Genomic DNA, 18983 nt, shown 5'->3' with positions numbered 1-18983 from the left:
CAAGGATCTCTAACCAAACTGTGAACCAGCTTCTGTCACAGGACTTCCAACCCCTCACCAAACTTGGGCCATCCAGAGTCAGCATCGCCCAGCACCTCCTGACCCTCACCATTGCCTCAATGGCACCCCACACCCCTCACAAGGGTCCAGATGCTGCCCCTTCCCAGCAGGAAGAAGTAATAGAAGATTGATCTATGGCCCTGTCCCTTAAGGGACCCAATAACAAACAAAAAGTGGGTGGGGGGAGGATGTAAGGTCCTTGCTTAGCTTCTGGAAGGCCATCTTAAGTGAATGCCACCATTTTAAGAAAAATTTCACTTTCCTGGCCCAAGGGCTTTTCTGAGAAAAGCTCACCACTCCCTCATACCAATACCACCCAGCTTTAATCCCTGATTAAATCCCAAACCCTGAGTCTATTTTGCCTCTCTCCCTCTATGGAGAGTTGTCCTTTATTTGTCAGAGCTGACAAATAAACTCTCGGGTATATCTCTGCCTGGTGCCTTTCATTTCTCGCTCACCTGTCTTGAGTTCTTCATTTTCCTTTCAGGAGCGACTCTGTAGTTTCTGGGAGGAGAGGCATGTAAGTCCCACCTAATCAAAAATCAGACCTACACCAACCTGCTTGGCTCTGACTCTGAAATTTTGCTATTATTAACTTCAAGAGTTCTGTTACCTCCATCATATTTTCAACCTTTTATCCACTAGCTGAAATGGGGCAAGAGGAGTCAGAGGAACAAGAGCCACAGAGGGATGCTGCCTGAGCTCACCTTATCTGCAAGGAGAGCAGTGCCATGTCTTGCCATGAACTGAGGAAGGGAATTTGGAATCTGACAAGGTCATGGAACACGATATAAATAATTTTAATCTATGTTTTTAAAATGAGAGTTTGGCAATTCTTCGGCAGTTTCCAAACTATGTAATACCAACATTAGAAACATGAAATACTTTTAAAATCTAAATTTACTCCTTCAAAATTCTTTCAACTCTTAAGGTTGAGAGAGTGCACAGCAGAGTCAGATTCCTGGGTTCCCCTCCCACCCTGGCTGCACAGACCCAGGCAAGTCACTTCGAACCTCCTGCATTCAATACTTTGAAGACAATGACAATCATGACTCTCCTGGCAGGGTCCCAGTGAAGCAAGGAAAATGAACACAGGACAGCTTCTATAACTTGAGATGTTTCTAAAAATACCTATTTTCCCTACTAATAAACCCCAACCTGAATAAAAATAATAAACCAATAAGTAATAAAATCCTTCTATATGCAGCCACAAGCAGCATTAGTTTGGAACCAAACTAGGACCAGCTGCTTGCATTTTTATTGTTTTGCTTTGTTTTGAACTAATAGATAAAACTCTGTTTCCTGTGTCCAAAGTGATATTCAGACACACACACCCACACCTCGTGGGCCAGCTGCACACAGCCCTCACCAATGCGCTGCCCCGGAGCTGGCTCCTTCAGGAACACTGCGGTCACCACCAACCCCAGGCTCGCCAGCCTGGGGAGTGTCTGCAGGCACACAGCTCACTCAGGCAGACCTGACAGTCACTAAAGTGATATTTCATGTCACTATTGAGGACAATCGCTTGAGAGTTCGGGTACTGATATTTAGCAGATGGATTCGAGAAACCTGCAGGAATACAGGTCGCTCGTGATAAGCAGCAGGCGTGGGGCTCCCGCCACTGTCCAGGAGCTCCCTTCGCCCCTGCGCAGCAGGGGTGCGGGAGTCCACCACAGCAGGGTTTCAGCCAAGATCGCCCTCCCCTCAGACCTACATGTGACTTCGACCTCCGCAATACTGAAACGTCACTTGTCACAGAGCAGACCCCGCCTAACTGCCCACTTGGCAAAGCAGAGCAAGGGGACCAACAGTGTGGCAGACCCGCTCTGCAGGGAGGGGGGTTGGCTCTGAGCGGCACCTGGAGTCCACAGCTCCCCACGCCTCCCCGCTCCTAGCTAGCCTCACCCCCGGGGCCATCCACAAGCCACCAAGGCCTCACGCCCCCGCCACGCTCCCCATCCTCTCCATCAAGTCCTTCCATCCAGCCCCCCACGTGCCCCTTCACTTCACTACTTCACATCCTTCCGTCACACCCTCCCCGCCACGGCCCGCCACACCCCCATCACGCACCCGCCCCCAGGCTCCCCGTCACCCCTACCCCACGCTCCCGGTCACGTCCTGTTACGTTCTCCCCCTACGCTCCCCGTCACCCCTACCCCACGCTCCCGGTCACCCCTACCCCACGCTCCCGGTCACTCCTACCCCACGCTCCCGTCACTCCTACCCCACGCTCCCCGTCACTCCTACCCCACGCTCCCGGTCACGTCCTGTTACGTCCCCCCCCACGCTCCCCTCACGCAGTACCCCACGCTCCCGGTCACCCCTACCCCACGCTCCCGGTCACCCCTACCCCACGCTCCCGGTCACTCCTACCCCACGCTCCCCGTCATGCAGTACCCCACGCTCCCCGTCACTCCTACCCCACGCTCCCGGTCACGTCCTGTTACGTTCTCCCCCACGCTCCCTGTCACCCCTACCCCACGCTCCCCGTCACTCCTACCCCACGCTCCCCATCACGCAGTACCCCACGCTCCCTGTCACCCCTACCCCACGCTCCCCGTCACTCCTACCCCACGCTCCCGGTCACGTCCTGTTACATTCTCCCCCACGCTCCCTGTCACGCAGTACCCCACGCTCCTGGTCACCCCTACCTCACGCTCCTGGTCACCCCTACCTCACGCTCCCGGTCACTCCTACCCCACGCTCCCTGTCACGCAGTACCCCACGCTCCCCGTCACTCCTACCCCACGCTCCTGGTCACCCCTACCTCACGCTCCCGGTCACGTCCTGTTACGTCCCCCCCCCACGCTCCCCGTCACGGAGTACCCCACGCTCCCTGTCACCCCTACCCCACGCTCCCCGTCACGTCCTGTTACGTCCCCCCCCACGCTCCCCGTCACGCAGTACCCCACGCTCCCCATCACTCCTACCCCACGCTCCCCGTCACACAGTACCCCACGCTCCCCGTCACGCAGTACCCCACGCTCCCCGTCACTCCTACCCCACGCTCCCCGTCACGGAGTACCCCACGCTCCCCGTCACCCCTACCCCACGCTCCCGGTCACCTCCTGTTACGTCCCCCCCCTACGCTCCCCGTCACTCCTACCCCACGCTCCCCGTCACGCAGTACCCCACGCTCCCTGTCACCCCTACCCCACGCTCCCCGTCACGTCCTGTTACGTCCCCCCCCACGCTCCCCTCACGCAGTACCCCACGCTCCCCGTCACTCCTACCCCACGCTCCCCGTCACGGAGTACCCCACGCTCCCCGTCATGCAGTACCCCACGCTCCCCGTCACCCCTACCCCACGCTCCCGGTCACGTCCTGTTACGTCCCCCCCCCCACGCTTCCCGTCACGCAGTACCCCACGCTCCAGGTCACTCCTACCCCACGCTCCCGGTCACGTCCTGTTACGTCCCCCCCCCACGCTCCCCGTCACGGAGTACCCCACGCTCCCTGTCACCCCTACCCCACGCTCCCCGTCACTCCTACCCCACGCTCCCGGTCACGTCCTGTTACATTCTCCCCCACGCTCCCTGTCACGCAGTACCCCACGCTCCTGGTCACCCCTACCTCACGCTCCTGGTCACCCCTACCTCACGCTCCCGGTCACTCCTACCCCACGCTCCCTGTCACGCAGTACCCCACGCTCCCCGTCACTCCTACCCCACGCTCCTGGTCACCCCTACCTCACGCTCCCGGTCACGTCCTGTTACGTCCCCCCCCCACGCTCCCCGTCACGGAGTACCCCACGCTCCCTGTCACCCCTACCCCACGCTCCCCGTCACGTCCTGTTACGTCCCCCCCCACGCTCCCCGTCACGCAGTACCCCACGCTCCCCGTCACTCCTACCCCACGCTCCCCGTCACACAGTACCCCACGCTCCCCGTCACGCAGTACCCCACGCTCCCCGTCACTCCTACCCCACGCTCCCCGTCACGGAGTACCCCACGCTCCCCGTCACCCCTACCCCACGCTCCCGGTCACCTCCTGTTACGTCCCCCCCCTACGCTCCCCGTCACTCCTACCCCACGCTCCCCGTCACGCAGTACCCCACGCTCCCTGTCACCCCTACCCCACGCTCCCCGTCACGTCCTGTTACGTCCCCCCCCACGCTCCCCTCACGCAGTACCCCACGCTCCCCGTCACTCCTACCCCACGCTCCCCGTCACGGAGTACCCCACGCTCCCCGTCATGCAGTACCCCACGCTCCCCGTCACCCCTACCCCACGCTCCCGGTCACGTCCTGTTACGTCCCCCCCCCCACGCTTCCCGTCACGCAGTACCCCACGCTCCAGGTCACTCCTACCCCACGCTCCCGGTCACGTCCTGTTACGTCCCCCCCCCACGCTCCCCGTCACGGAGTACCCCACGCTCCCTGTCACCCCTACCCCACGCTCCCCGTCACGGAGTACCCCACGCTCCCTGTCACCCCTACCCCACGCTCCCCGTCACGTCCTGTTACGTCCCCCCCCACGCTCCCCGTCACGCAGTACCCCACGCTCCCCGTCACTCCTACCCCACGCTCCCCGTCACGGAGTACCCCACGCTCCCCGTCACCCCTACCCCACGCTCCCGGTCACTCCTACCCCACGCTCCCGTCACTCCTACCCCACGCTCCCCGTCATGCAGTACCCCACGCTCCCCGTCACTCCTACCCCACGCTCCCGGTCACGTCCTGTTACGTTCTCCCCCACGCTCCCTGTCACCCCTACCCCACGCTCCCCGTCACTCCTACCCCACGCTCCCCATCACGCAGTACCCCACGCTCCCTGTCACCCCTACCCCACGCTCCCCGTCACTCCTACCCCACGCTCCCGGTCACGTCCTGTTACATTCTCCCCCACGCTCCCTGTCACGCAGTACCCCACGCTCCCCGTCACTCCTACCCCACGCTCCTGGTCACCCCTACCTCACGCTCCCGGTCACGTCCTGTTACGTCCCCCCCCCACGCTCCCCGTCACGGAGTACCCCACGCTCCCTGTCACCCCTACCCCACGCTCCCCGTCACGTCCTGTTACGTCCCCCCCCACGCTCCCCGTCACTCCTACCCCACGCTCCCCATCACGCAGTACCCCACGCTCCCTGTCACCCCTACCCCACGCTCCCCGTCACTCCTACCCCACGCTCCCGGTCACGTCCTGTTACATTCTCCCCCACGCTCCCTGTCACGCAGTACCCCACGCTCCCCGTCACTCCTACCCCACGCTCCCCGTCACGCAGTACCCCACGCTCCCTGTCACCCCTACCCCACGCTCCCGGTCACCTCCTGTTACGTCCCCCCCCACGCTCCCCGTCACTCCTACCCCACGCTCCCCGTCACGCAGTACCCCACGCTCCCCGTCACTCCTACCCCACGCTCCCCGTCACTCCTACCCCACGCTCCCCGTCACGCAGTACCCCACGCTCCCTGTCACCCCTACCCCACGCTCCCGGTCACGTCCTGTTACGTCCCCCCCCCACGCTCCCCGTCACCCCTACCCCACGCTCCCTGTCACTCCTACCCCACGCTCCCCGTCACGTCCTGTTACGTTCTCCCCCACGCTCCCCGTCACTCCTACCCCACGCTCCCCGTCACTCCTACCCCACGCTCCCAGTCACGTCCTGTTACGTCCCCCCCCACGCTCCCCGTCACCCCTACCCCACGCTCCCCGTCACTCCTACCCCACGCTCCCCGTCACGTCCTGTTACGTTCTCCCCCACGCTCCCCGTCACTCCTACCCCACGCTCCCCGTCACTCCTACCCCACGCTCCCGGTCACGTCCTGTTACGTCCCCCCCCTACGCTCCCCGTCACCCCTACCCCACGCTCCCCATCACGCAGTACCCCACGCTCCCCGTCACTCCTACCCCACGCTCCCCGTCACGCAGTACCCCACGCTCCCCGTCACTCCTACCCCACGCTCCCCGTCACGCAGTACCCCACGCTCCCCGTCACTCCTACCCCACGCTCCCCGTCACGCAGTACCCCACGATCCCTGTCACCCCTACCCCACGCTCCCGGTCACGTCCTGTTACGTCCTCCCCCTACGCTCCCTGTCACCCCTACCCCACGCTCCCGGTCACGTCCTGTTACGGCCCCCCCCCACACGCTCCCCTTCACCCCTACCCAGGCTCCCGGTCACATCCTGTTATGTCCCCCCCCTACGCTCCCCGTCACCCCTACCCCACGCTCCTGGTCACGTCCTGTTACGTCCCCCCCCCACGCTCCCCGTCACGCAGTACCCCACGCTCCCTGTCACCCCTACCCCACGCTCCCTGTCACCTCCTGTTACGTCCCCCCCCTACGCTCCCCGTCACTCCTACCCCACGCTCCCTGTCACCTCCTGTTACGTCCCCCCCCACGCTCCCCGTCACTCCGACCCCACGCTCCCTGTCACCCCTACCCCACGCTCCCTGTGGCCAAGCTGCCTTTTCATTTAGGCTGGTGAAGTACAGCAGAGGCCCAGGAAAGCCACGCCAGGAAATGTGTCCCTAGGAACCTGACAGGTAACCCTCCACCTCTGAGATTTCCAGACAATTCAGAGTTTTATTTCTAAATGGCATAATTCAGTAACTTTAACTGAATAGCATTAACTAAATAATTGTCTGTGAAAAAAAAATTTAAGAGAATACCCAACACTAAATCAAATGATTTTTTTAAATACCACATGTACATTTTTTCCTTTAGTGAAACAAAATTAACACTTAAAGAGAATCACCCACATCTTACAGAGCTTAAGCATACTTTGGGTTCGTTTTAAGCTGCATCTTTCATATTTAGGTTTTTCTCTCACAGTTGGAAACTTCCCAGAAGCATGAACATACAGTTCGACTGATTGTTCAGGAAAGTGTGCAAGTGGGAGGAATTGTTTGCTTACAGGATACCTTTTCCGCAATTCATACACTCAAATCATCATTTCCAAAACAAATTTTCCAAAATCAAATAAATTGCAAAACTAGAAATATGATCGCATCTCCAAGAAGGAGCTGCGATCCTCTGCCAAGACAGACCTCAAATTCTTAATCCCTCAGCCAAAAAACCTGGATCAAGTATTGAAGTTTTCCACCAAACCAGCCACATAGCCACAAATGTTTCTCATTTACTCCACTCCCGGGACAGACAGCTCAAATAAAAAATTTCCTGAATACCCCAAATTTCAGATGCAATTTGGAATGCAAGTGATTCATAATGTAATGCAGGAAACACTGCAATCTTCCCTTACCAACTCAGTGTTCCTGGAACAGGATCCTCGGGAGACTGTCCCATCCAATTAGGAGGCTCACGTTGCTGTGACCCAGCTGTCATGCTCTTTGGCCCTAGCTCAAATGTGATCTTGAACCCTCAACAATCCACTGCTCTAGCTACTGTGCTACCTCATGGGTGCTGACAAAGGTCCCTCTTGAGTTCCATGACAGAAACCATGGCAACAGTGCACTCAATCCCTTGTTACCAAAGGGCAAACAATGTTACAATCCCAGCCGCCATCCCACCTGAGCACCACACACCCTCACAGTGCCTCAGCACATTAAGATTCCAACACATTTAGAGTCCAAGAGTGAAGCTTCACCAAGCTCTGGCCTCTGCTCAGGCATTGATGCTGCAGGAGCCCTAAGCCACAGCTGTCATCCCTGTGGACACTTGTTCTTTCAGCACAGACGCACGGTGGACACAGAGGAAGGGCAATGCTGCACTGAAGGCAACTAGTGAGCAGGAGCACTGTCAACTCTCAGAAGACATGACCACTGAAACAGCAAGTGTCCCCAGGGGCGGCTCAGGGGCCCCTGACCAGGGCCCCTTGCAGGAGTCTAGGCAGTGGGAAGAGTACTGACCCTAAGGGAGGAACAGCCAGCATGAAGAAATTTGGAAGAAGCTCAATACCTTTCTCAGCAAGGAAGAAAATAATTTAAATGACATTCTCTACAAATGCGATAATGAAGAATGTGCCAAAACAATAGCTTGGCTAAAAGAACGTTTCATGTTCTGTAGGCAAAGTTGATAACAGGAATATGTACCAAGAAGAACTGGGTCTGTACGTCAAACTACAGCATAACTGAAGAGCCCCGGACAAGACTTGGCCTCAGGAAATCAGGAAAAAATAAATAAATTTGAAAAAAAATTAATGCCTACATATAAAGAAAAAGTAATCAGTTTAATCTGAGGCTGGATTGATAAACACTGTGAATAATGTGAATATGGCCTGAATATCTGCTTACCAAAGATCCTATTTTCCATCCCAATTTAGCTGCTTGATAAGGACTCACTATTCACAAAAAGAGAGGAATCACCCTATTACCAAGAGGAATCACACTATTGCAGTGAGAAGACTGGCTAGATAAAGACAGAAGGAGATGGAACATTCCCCCTGACTGTGTGCATCCTCTCTCAGTTCTGACCCCGTCCTCACAACGGAATGGACCAGAGCAGTCCTCAGCCACCTACCAGAGCAGGAGCCAGGGACCACTTGGTGGACGCTCACATTCTGGTGCACCCACTGCCCCTTTCCTTCCTGCTTTCACCAGCTGCAGCTTTACTTCCACTGTGGACCCCACAGGCTAGGCATGGCCACACAGAAAATCAGCTCCCCCAGAATGTAAGCTTTTCTTACACTCTCAGTCCTCTGGGCAGTGCCCTGTGATGACAGGGCCCTTTGATGCCTGAATTTTTTCTTGTCTCAATTTCCATTTATGAATCCCACTCCCCCATCGCCCTAGGTATCAGAACCTTACATTACGGGCAGTGGTACATTAGGATCCAGGGAAAGGATTCCAAACAACATGTTTCCTACCTGTGACGGTTTCTCTTAGGTGTCCTCTCAGCTGGGTCATGGGAGATGGTTAATTGGGTGTTTTTGTAAGCATGATTTTACAGGACATTAACATTTAAAATCTGTGTATGTGAGTAAAGTGTATTGACCTCCATTATGTGGGTGGGCCTCCTCCAATCAAGGGAAGTGCTGAACAGAGCACAGTCAGACCCCCCCACCACCACCACCGCAAGGATAGAATCTGCTGGACAGCCTTGGGACAGGAGCAGAGGCTTCCTGATCTGTAGGAGCTTCCAGTCTTTGAACTCACACTGAGACATGGCTCTACAGATCTTGGACTCAGCCTCCAGAGCCATGCGAGCCAATTGCTATGGTAAATCTCCACGGTAGTACACAAGTGCTCCCACTGGCTCTGTCCTCTGATTTAGTTACTGTTATCTGAAGCAGGTCCTGGGGACTGAGCCCAGCAGGGAGTGCAATTAAAGCTAACTCACAAACACAAAGCAGCATGCTCACCTGGATAGCTGCCAAGTTCTTCTGCTCTTGTGAGGGTGCCTCATGCACGAAGCGCAGCCAGTTGGAGTGTCGCGGGTTGGTGGCATCCAGGATGTACAGCACCTCCCCCTTACTCCCCCGGACCTGAAACGGAAGAGGCTTCTGAGTTCCCAATTCAGGCCAGGATCCACCCCACCGAGTCTGTCAAGGGCAGAACGTGAGGTTCTTTCTGTGGACCTGTGTGAGCAGGTCCTTTACCATGCTAGCAATGGGCCCAGGATCCAAGGTGGCAGTGTCTAGCCACTCTCAGAAACGCCCAGTGCTATGGCGGCTCTGTGGTCCAGAGGAGCTCTCCTTCTAGTGTATTCACTCACAAGCACGATCACAATGGTGGGGGGTACTGCAGCCCTCCCCTTTCCCATGGTCAGGGTGCTGCTGGGTTCCCAACTGAGGGAGTGGGGGGAGCAATCCCTTCAGTGCCTCCCTCCACCGGGTCATGGGATCACATCCTAAAAGGAGAGCTCTCTTCGGTGATTGGATTAAATGAGTCCGTTTCCTCTTTCCATGGCGGCTCACAGACTGCTGAGATAGCCCAAGTTCTCCCCCACTTATTGCTTCACACCTACTCTACTTTGAATTGGAGGGAAGGGGTCTGTTGGACATTCTTGAATCCAGGTTGCTTGAAATCTAGTTTTTCCAAACCCCTATGTTGTTGGTTACTGGGCATATACCCCATTAATAAAATACATGCCCCAGTCCCCATTCCTGCTCGTATTCACATACTGCTGGGATCCAGCAGAGGACGCAGGAGGAAGGCATGACTGGAGGATCAATTGGCACCCTTCCCCCACAAGGACCACAGACTTTGTAGATCCACCTGTGCAGATTTGAGGAAAAGCAAACTCTATCCAATTTTCTATTTTAGAAAATAAAGGGCAACGAGTCCTATGAGGTATGTCATGTCATGATGCTTGGACAATCTTTCACTCACCCCATAGTCACTGAGTTCTTCACCACTAAGGATGAAGACTCTTCCTGTGAACAAGACAGATAAGCCCCTGGCCTCACCGCACTGAAACAGACACAAGACAAGTTCATGGGAGATGAGTGTGGCTGGCGATGAGGACAGGAAAGCCCAGCAGAGAGCAGAGAAGGGAGAGGGCTGGGCGTGGCACAGTCGGGCACAGCCTTGTTGCAGAGGGGCCTGAGTTCAGGGAAGAGGAGAGAATGAAGAGGTGGCTCCCAGGGCAAGGGGACAGCAAGGAGAAGCCAAGTGGTCAGACCTAAGTGTGAAATAGGTTCCAAGCGTGCTGACAGTAAGGCGATCACAGGGCAGGAACAGAAAGGAGCTGGAGAAGAGGGCAGCACAGAGTCAGACAGATGGGCAGGTGCAGAGCAGGCACATGCACAGCCATGAGGCTCTCCACACGCTGACTCAGGCTGGACATGATTATTTTCACCCAAAAATCGGCTGTAGAATCTTGTGGTGTACACACTGCAACAGCTGAAGTTCCATGATCCTAACACTGGAGAAATGTTCATCTGCTCCTCCTGTCAGGCAGATTGCCCGTTTCTCAAACAATTCTTGATTTCTTAAATGTCCACAGAGTCTCAACCACCTTGTAAAAGTCTCTCTCATGAAATGCCAGACCCTCAGCAGGAAGCAAGAATTTAATATTCGATATTATAATTGCTAAAAGAGGAACGGAGGATGGTAAACACCCCGTATTTATCTTTCATTTGCTTAGACGTGAATCTGTGGGAAACTGCTGTACTCACTCAGTGACAAACCCACTCTGAAGTTGCCCTCACTCCCTGCTCAATTCTGAATCCCAGCCACCCGGGGGGAATGCCAAACCCAGGCCCTCTGCTACGAGAGACAGGCAGCACACCATGCCTCTCCCTAGACAGGACACCAGTGCACAGAGAAAACAAGCATAAGGGTCAACCGTAAGGGTCAAAGTCCTCCCTCCCAGGCGTCTCCATGACCCCAGTGACCACTCACCTTGACAACAGCTAAGTTAAGCCCTGTAAAGAATAATAATAAAGAGTAGACAGAGAGATATGGTGCAGAGGCAGGAAAGGTGGCAGATGGCTCCTTGTCCAAGAGGCCGTGTTTATTTATAACAGTAGGTTAGTACAATAATATAATAGGTCATTAGTACCATAACCATGTTACTGTTTAGAGTATCAGGAAGGTTGCTTGTTCTGTAGTTACATTTCACAGTTACAATATGCAATGTTAGGAGCTTTGTGCAGCTCTCAAGAAGGTCTATTGTCTGAAGTTACTGTTAGGCAGGCAGCTCCAGGAGCACCAGAGCTTGGTGAGACACTGTAGTTATCAAGCAAGCAAGTTCCTTTACTCCCTATGTGCCTAAGATTAAGGTCAAAGCTGATAAGACTCTAGCATGGAGGGCACTGCCATACCAACCGGGCATCTTACACCTTTGCACAGAAACTTTCCCAAGCACCAAGCCTGCCACAGCCCTGAAGTCATCAGGGACCCCAATCCCAAACACAGAACCCCTACAGCTCCCCTTTCTTGTTTTTTTAAGGCCTTTTGGATGAATAATTTTTGTTTTCTTCTTAATGCTGATAGAGGCAAAAAATAGGGTAGGTATTGACAATAGCAAGCACAACATAACAATCCCAGCATTAGTAAACATCCACCTATAAGTAATTGTTTGACCCAATAAAGTTGGGTAACCACAGTTAACCAATCCCATAAGTCTAAACGTCCATCATCTTGTCAGACCTTATCAATGATATCATTAAAGTAATCTAACTCCTTTGAAATAAAATTACTGTTATCACTTAAGTTAAAGCAACGCATATTATTAAACTCCTGACATCCTTTATGATGTAATATTAGCAAATAATTAATTGCAGCCCAATTGTCAAGTATGGTTTGACAATCTTGTTTAAACTTCTTCTGAAGCAGGTTAATTGCCATAGAGGTATGATTAATATCATTTACCATAGCACAGTCCAGTATTTTATAGTGTTTTGTAAGCCCTGACAGCTAGTCCAGGGATATCCACTAAGGAAAATGTCAAAGCATCAAATTTTGCCTTAGAGTGAAGGTTTACTGGATCATCACAGTGTTTATCAAGGGGAATAGACCTTTATGGATATGTTGTGTAGGATGGTGGCCTATTAAATCCTGTGGGGAAGGTAAGAACACAGTCTGCTAAGACAGCATGGGTACCATGAGACACTGTTGTCGGTATACAACAATTTCAGACAAGCAAACCCAGATATTGTAATGAGTTTTAGAAGTGAAGGAGTCTGGCTGTACTGAATTTCCACAGCTGGGGTACAACAACAGAACAACATTATTGTTAAGACCAAAGCATTTACAGAGTTCTGAGTGAGATTAGCAATCAAAGCAGTAACTAAGTTTTCTGGGATATATTTTAACCCCATTTGAGCCAAAAGTTGTTGAGTTGATGCTGTTAATGATTTTGTATCTCCCCAAGTCACTGGAATTCTAGTAGCTTGAGATTGTCTTTCAGTGTACCTTCTCTTTCAAGGAGAGTGATCATTGTCCTTTTGTTTGGTGTGTTCTCCTCATCCACAATCAAATGAAACTTGGGGATCAGGTTGTGAAGTCCCTAATGTCCATTCATAACTGATAGGTCTCCTGCATGGAGCTAGAATCCAAACTGGACCTGTTGGTGTGAGCATAGCTCTCTTCTTCCCCATGTGATCAGAGGCATAGGGTCCTGTCATCCTGAGTATGGTGGAAACCTGTATTTTACATAAATTTTTGGTAATGGCTGTTTGGGAAAAAAATGTCTATCCAAAGCAGATGACCAATTGTGAGTATAAACTTTGAACGGTATGTTGAGTGCATAAACTGAAAGTAAAACAATATTTAAAGCATTATTTCTATGAGAGAGGCTAGATTCCCCCTTTTTGTTTCTTTATTAAAAGGCAAATTTTAAGAGTACAATGTGCTTGTTTAACCAAAGCCTGTCCGGTAGGATTATGGGGCATTTTATGATTTTATGATTCTGTGCTATAACATTAGGGAGGAACTAGTCAAGAAAGCCAGCTGAACACAGATAAGACAGCCAGCCAAGTAGTTGGAATTTAAAAGAGACACTTTTTTCCTTTTGTCTTAACTGGTTTTTCATAAGTCTAGTAAATCTTGTTGGCCTTGAAATTTACATTTTAAATATAAGGCTAGGAAAGTTAGAAACCAGCAGAAGTTAAAAGGTAAGTAAAAAATGTTGTAATCATTTTTTTTTCTTTTCTGTTATAAGATAATTTGCTTAAAGCATGGTATTGTAGTTTACATACTTTATGGAGAGTTCTTTTTTCTTTTTGTTTTAAATCTGTAAATCTTGTAACAGTTTCCACATATGGTTGAGTATAAGTAATGATTTGTTGTGGATTGGAAAGGATAGAGCATGGTAGCCACAGGGAGTTTTTGAACATTTGTTTATTTTTGGTTCCTTTGCCCCAGACCAGGGTGGCCTCTTGAGGCCATGCATAAAGCGATTCCATAAAAGTATTTATTGCCATGACATCAGTATTTGTGTCCAATAACCCTGCGATTGACTGCTCATTTAAACAAAGAGTTAATTTAGGTCTACTTTCAGTAACTGATAAACATGCTCCAGTGACAGTAGAGTAGACCCTGTATTTCCCCTCTCATTTAAAGGTTGTAATTCTTTAAATATAGCAAGAGGTGACTGTTCATATTTTGATTGGTTAGCAGAATTTATCTTAATAGGACAGACAGGTAAGTTATTGAGATTCCCCCTCCTCCACAGCTTGTCCCAAACACACAGTTAACTGGGATCTAGCTGGGGGTAGGGCGCTGCCATAGCTGGCCACAGAGGCAATGGCAGAGAGTTAGAGAATTGATGCAACATGTGTGGGAGGCTCCAGAAGAGCTCCAGGCAGGGTGTTGTTGCCAGGGCTGTGCCACCGCTACAGGGGGAGCGGTAGGGGACTTAAGGGCCACAGAGCCAGGCACAGAAGGTAGAGCAGGCAGGTTGATAAACAGAGGTTTTATCTATTGCATCTGTACAAAGAAACCAAGTTTGAAGCACAGGAATAGAAGTTCGTGTCTTCTCATGTAGTGTTTCACCTATTTTCTCCCATTTTTCAAATTTAGAGTTCCACTTTCTGGATAAAAAGGTCAATAAGAGCTTATCTCTGACAGCAAGGCGGTAAGATCAGCATTATTTACGGTATATCCAGCCTTACTAAGTAGAAGAGGAAGCTCGGCCTGATGATGTCATTTAGCATCAGACAGAAATAGAGAATTACCCATAGCCTACTGATTAGGGATAGGTACCAGCCAATGAAAGAGCCACATGTCAAAAGCCTGTTCCGGGCATAAGGAAGCTACCCCCTTCCCCCATTACCTGTCAACGTCTGTCCAGAAGGGTCTCTATTAAGGCGGATTCTGTTGTCCCAAACTCTGTGCACTGGGAGGCTTCTAGGGAGAGAACTCTTCTTGTTCCCCAATGTTGGTTGCCAGTTGTAATTAATAATAATAAAGAGTAGACAGAGACAAGGTGCAGAGGCAGGGAAGGTGGCAGAATGGCTCCTTGTCCAAGCGGCCACATTTATTTATAACAAGTTATATTAGGTCATTAGTACCATAATAATACTCTAAACATTACTGTACAGAGTATCAGGAAAGTTGCTTATTCTGTAGTTACATTTCACAGTTACAATATGCAATGTTAGGAGCTTTATGCAGCTCTCAAGAAGGTCTATTGTCTGAAGTTATTGTTAGGCAGGCAGCTCCAGGAGCACCGGAGCTTGGTGAGTCACTATAGTTATCAAGCAAGCAAATTCCTCTATTCCCAGGAGCTATGTGCCTAAGATTAAGGTCAAAGCTGATAAGACTCTAGCATGGAGGGCATTGCCATAGCAACTGGGCATCCTATAACTTTGCACAGAAACTTTCCCAGGCACCAAGCCTGCCACAGCCCTGAAGTCATCAGGGACCCCAATCCCAAACACAGAACCCCTACAAAGCCCCTAGGGAGTGACGTCACTGTGTATCTGAAAGAAGCATCTCAAGAGAACAACTGTAACTCCTGGGGCTTGCTGTGGAAACCCACAGGGGGCGCTCTCCCCCTCTGCACCAGCCTTCCCCCACTGAGCTTCACTGGGTTTCCTGATTCCCAAGGCAGAGAGGGCACTCTCTGCCTACGGCCTCACAGACACCAGGCAGCATCTCCCGGAACCAGGTGCAAGAAGTGCGTCGTCGTCCCCGTTAGCTTCCCTCAGAAGGTTAAGAGAATATGCCCAGCAGAACCTCAGGGGCCAACAGCTGCTCCCAGGACAACGTCTTGCTTTAGGTGGCATGCCTGGGAGCACACAGGCCTCGTCCAGCCATGTCACCTGTCAAGGACAAACACGAATGTACCTCAGCACTACTGGTTCAGTCAACTTCTCCACTGCTGCGACCAAAAGACCCGACAACAGTGACTTTAGAGGAGGAAACGTTTGTTTGAGGGCTCACGGTTTCAGAGGTCTCAGTCCATAGACAGCCAGCTTTATTCCTCAGGGCTCAAGGTGAGGTCAACAACAGGGCAGAAGAGTGTGGCAGCGGGAAGCAGTTCTCATGGTGATCAGGAAGCAAAGAGAGGTCTCCACTTGGCAGATACAAATATACCCCCCAAAGCCACGCCTCCAATGCCTGCCTCCTCCAGCCACACCCTCCCCTCCTGCTCTCCAGCTATCACTAAATCTGTCCCAGCAGGAGGTCAGTTCACTGACTGGGTTGTGGCTCTCACAACTCCATCACTTCTCCTCTGAACCCTCTCGAATTGCCTCACACATGAGCATTTGGGGACACCTCACATCCATAACAGCTACTATTCAAATCCAAATGCAGATCCACACAGTATTTGCAGTGTGACAGCAATGTGACATGGTGGCACACCAGAAGTGGCTTCTAGGGCTCTGCCAGCCAAATGCCAAGCTGAGGAGGAGCACCGTGACCAGGTCCCCCGCCCCAGCACACCCTCCCATGCCAGGGCACTTCCCCTACAGAGAGCCTGCAAGCCTAGGCAGGCAGGAGCCCTTCGTCTGCTTTCTCTTCCATATGGATCCCTCCTTCCTGTCTGAGGGGACGTGAGGGTCTTCAGCCTCCTGGGGGTCCTCTTACAGACACGCACTTATTCGTCCAGGTCCCCTTTACCTGCAACAAGATCAGCACATCAGGGGAAATGGGCCCCCTAGTCTGGGCATGATTTCATTGACTCAGCTTAAAATCACAAAAGCTTTTGGGAAGCCAGGTGTGGTGGCACACACCTGCAATCCCAGCAACTTGGGAGGCTGAGGCAGGAGGATACAATTTCGAGGTCAGCAAGACCCTGTCTCAAAGTAAAAAACAAAAACTGCTGTGGATGTATTCAGTGGAAGAGCACTCCTGGGTTCAATTCCAGGTACCAAATGCGCGCACGCGCGCACGCTTTCTGGGAGGCCACGCCTTACATCTGGCTGAGACCACACAGTGGTTGCAAAGCCTATAGGAGAAGACACAGTGCTGCCAGGGACACACAGGCAGGTGGCTGAGGAGAGTGGTTGGGGCTGTGTAGCTCCGTGAATCTAGGCTCGGGCGTGGCGGCAGGAAGTGCCGAGGTCCAGGACAGTGAGCAGAGGGCCGGGTTCCAAACAGACTTGGAAAAACAGCATAGCTCAGCATCAAGCCCAAGTGGATCAGGCCAGAGACCCCAGATTCATGCAATTAGAATCCGCTCTCCTAAATTGGGCTGTTTGTGTGAGGGGCTGTTGTCCCTCTTCTCCCGTGACATCACTTTATGTCACTTGAAGCAACCATCTCCTGCTGCTGCTGCTGCTCTTCTCCAGGATAAGAGTCCCAGCACCGCCCCCCAGCCTTCCTTCCCATGCCTGCTGGTTCAGCAGATGACAAAGAAGTATATGAAGAACTGTTCTATATCACATTTCATTAGGGAATTGCAAATTGAAATAAGGAGCCACCTCCAAAGCTCCCTAACAACAGCCAAAATCCACACACTGGCACCACCAGGGTCATCTTCCAAGTCTTTGAAATATAAGAGTATCTCATACTTGCAGCACATAGCAACTGCATTTATTCAAGGAACAGGAAACTCATTAACCCTGGGGTCGTCGAAGATTAAATGAAATTACAACTGAAATAATACTGCATAAATGGGAAAGCAACACTGATCTTATCAGTATCAAAACACATTCATCACTGCGTATTTGAGTGTTTTCATAGCAGGTTCACATGACACGGTGCGACAATGGACAACAACTGCATACTCACTCAATGTTTTAAAGTGCAAAAATGCCATCGCGGATTTGTATTATTTAGAGTTTCCACCACCAGCTGGGCTAAGGAAGAACTTCTCCTCTCTGTGAACTTCAGAGAAGCTCAGTCACAAGCAGTGCCACTGTGGGGACAACCTGAATCTCACACAGAGGGGCTTTGGGTTTGGGTTATTAGGACCTACCACCTATGGTCAGTTCTGAGGAGCCATGGACTTCTGAGCTACAGGAAGGTCTCTGAAGATTGCCACCAGGGGATGTCAGTGGCCAGCTTTCCTTCTACTCATCCAGCAATAAATCAATGTTAGGCCAGAAATACGGTGACGACGTGAGAAATGGGGAGAGGAAGTAGCTGATGCTGGAGAAAAGCTCAGAGGGAAGGGAGCGAGCATCAGGGGAACTGGAGGAGCTGAGCATCCCAGGGCAGCAGAGCTGCAGACGGAGGCCTGCAAGACAGATGGTCGTGTGCACTGCAGGCCTTATTGGAAGACCCATCAGAAACTGCCAACATCTGATATCTGTGAGTTTTCTTTTGGATGGAAGCCAGCTGAAGTCCACGCCCAGCCACACTCGTGAGCAGCCCACACCCCCTCTGTGTAGAAACATGGGCCACAAGGACTGCAGAAGCCACAGAATGCCACCCCAGTCCTGCAACCCTCCTCTCCCCTGATCCCCAGCAGCCCGCCCCTCCCTAGCTCACAACCCGAAGCCCACTCCCCACAAGCCCAGGAGCTGAGACTGCACATCCCTCCACCCTATGCTCTGTTCAGGGATCCATGGGTTGGGACAAGTGCCAGCCTCTGCCTGCACAGATGACACCAGCACTTCCAGCGAGACGCTTGCCTGCTGCCAGAGAAGAACCACAGGAAGCACCAGGCGACATTGGCAAAGGTGTCCCCGACCCCTGTGCTGGAGAGAGGTGTATGCATAGGGCCTCAGTGACAGCAGCAAGTCTGCACAGGGCAGGACTGTAACCTTCTTTCTGGCCTTCCGGCCACTGTCAGATGCTCCACAGCTGCAGGACTGAAGCGTGGCATCAAGGGAATGAGCTTGTGAGCCACTCTGGGGAGAGCACCCCAGCTGCCCGGACCCTCGCAGGCCTCCTTGGTTTGCTGAATGGTTCCCTCAGATGCACTCCTGGCCATCCCAGGTCTTCCGTTTCATACTGCACAAGTACTCTTTCATTACCCTGGGAGTGGACTTTTGTTCCTATAGACGCAGCGCTCACAAGGGCAGCAGACAGGGGCGCTTCCCCTCCACACAGCCGCCTCCCCAGCAACTGTGTCTGCTTGTCTGCGATCCTGATCACGCACTAACTCCCATTTCCAGACTGTTCTGCTGTGGTGCTGAGGCAGGATGGAAGGAATAAAAGGCATGTGAAGAGGAAACCAAG

At 52.4% G+C, this 18983-nt stretch overlaps 1 protein-coding gene across 1 annotated transcript in view; it reads right to left on the bottom strand.

Moving 5' to 3' along the window:
• The window catches only part of PRDM5 (PR/SET domain 5), a 137955-nt gene that overhangs the window by 92730 nt on the left and 26242 nt on the right, over positions 1-18983 (bottom strand). The window contains exon 3 of the mRNA XM_081304142.1: positions 9323-9445. Within this exon, the coding sequence (XP_081160268.1) occupies positions 9323-9445 (123 nt within the window). The remainder of the gene's footprint in view (positions 1-9322; positions 9446-18983) is intronic.

Source organism: Spermophilus citellus (assembly GCF_964194105.1).
Source record: "Spermophilus citellus genome assembly, chromosome: 8".
NCBI classification, from domain to species: domain Eukaryota; kingdom Metazoa; phylum Chordata; class Mammalia; order Rodentia; family Sciuridae; genus Spermophilus; species Spermophilus citellus.
The sequence above is the reverse complement of the archived record's forward strand: the minus strand, read 5'-3'. Positions and strand labels throughout refer to the sequence as shown.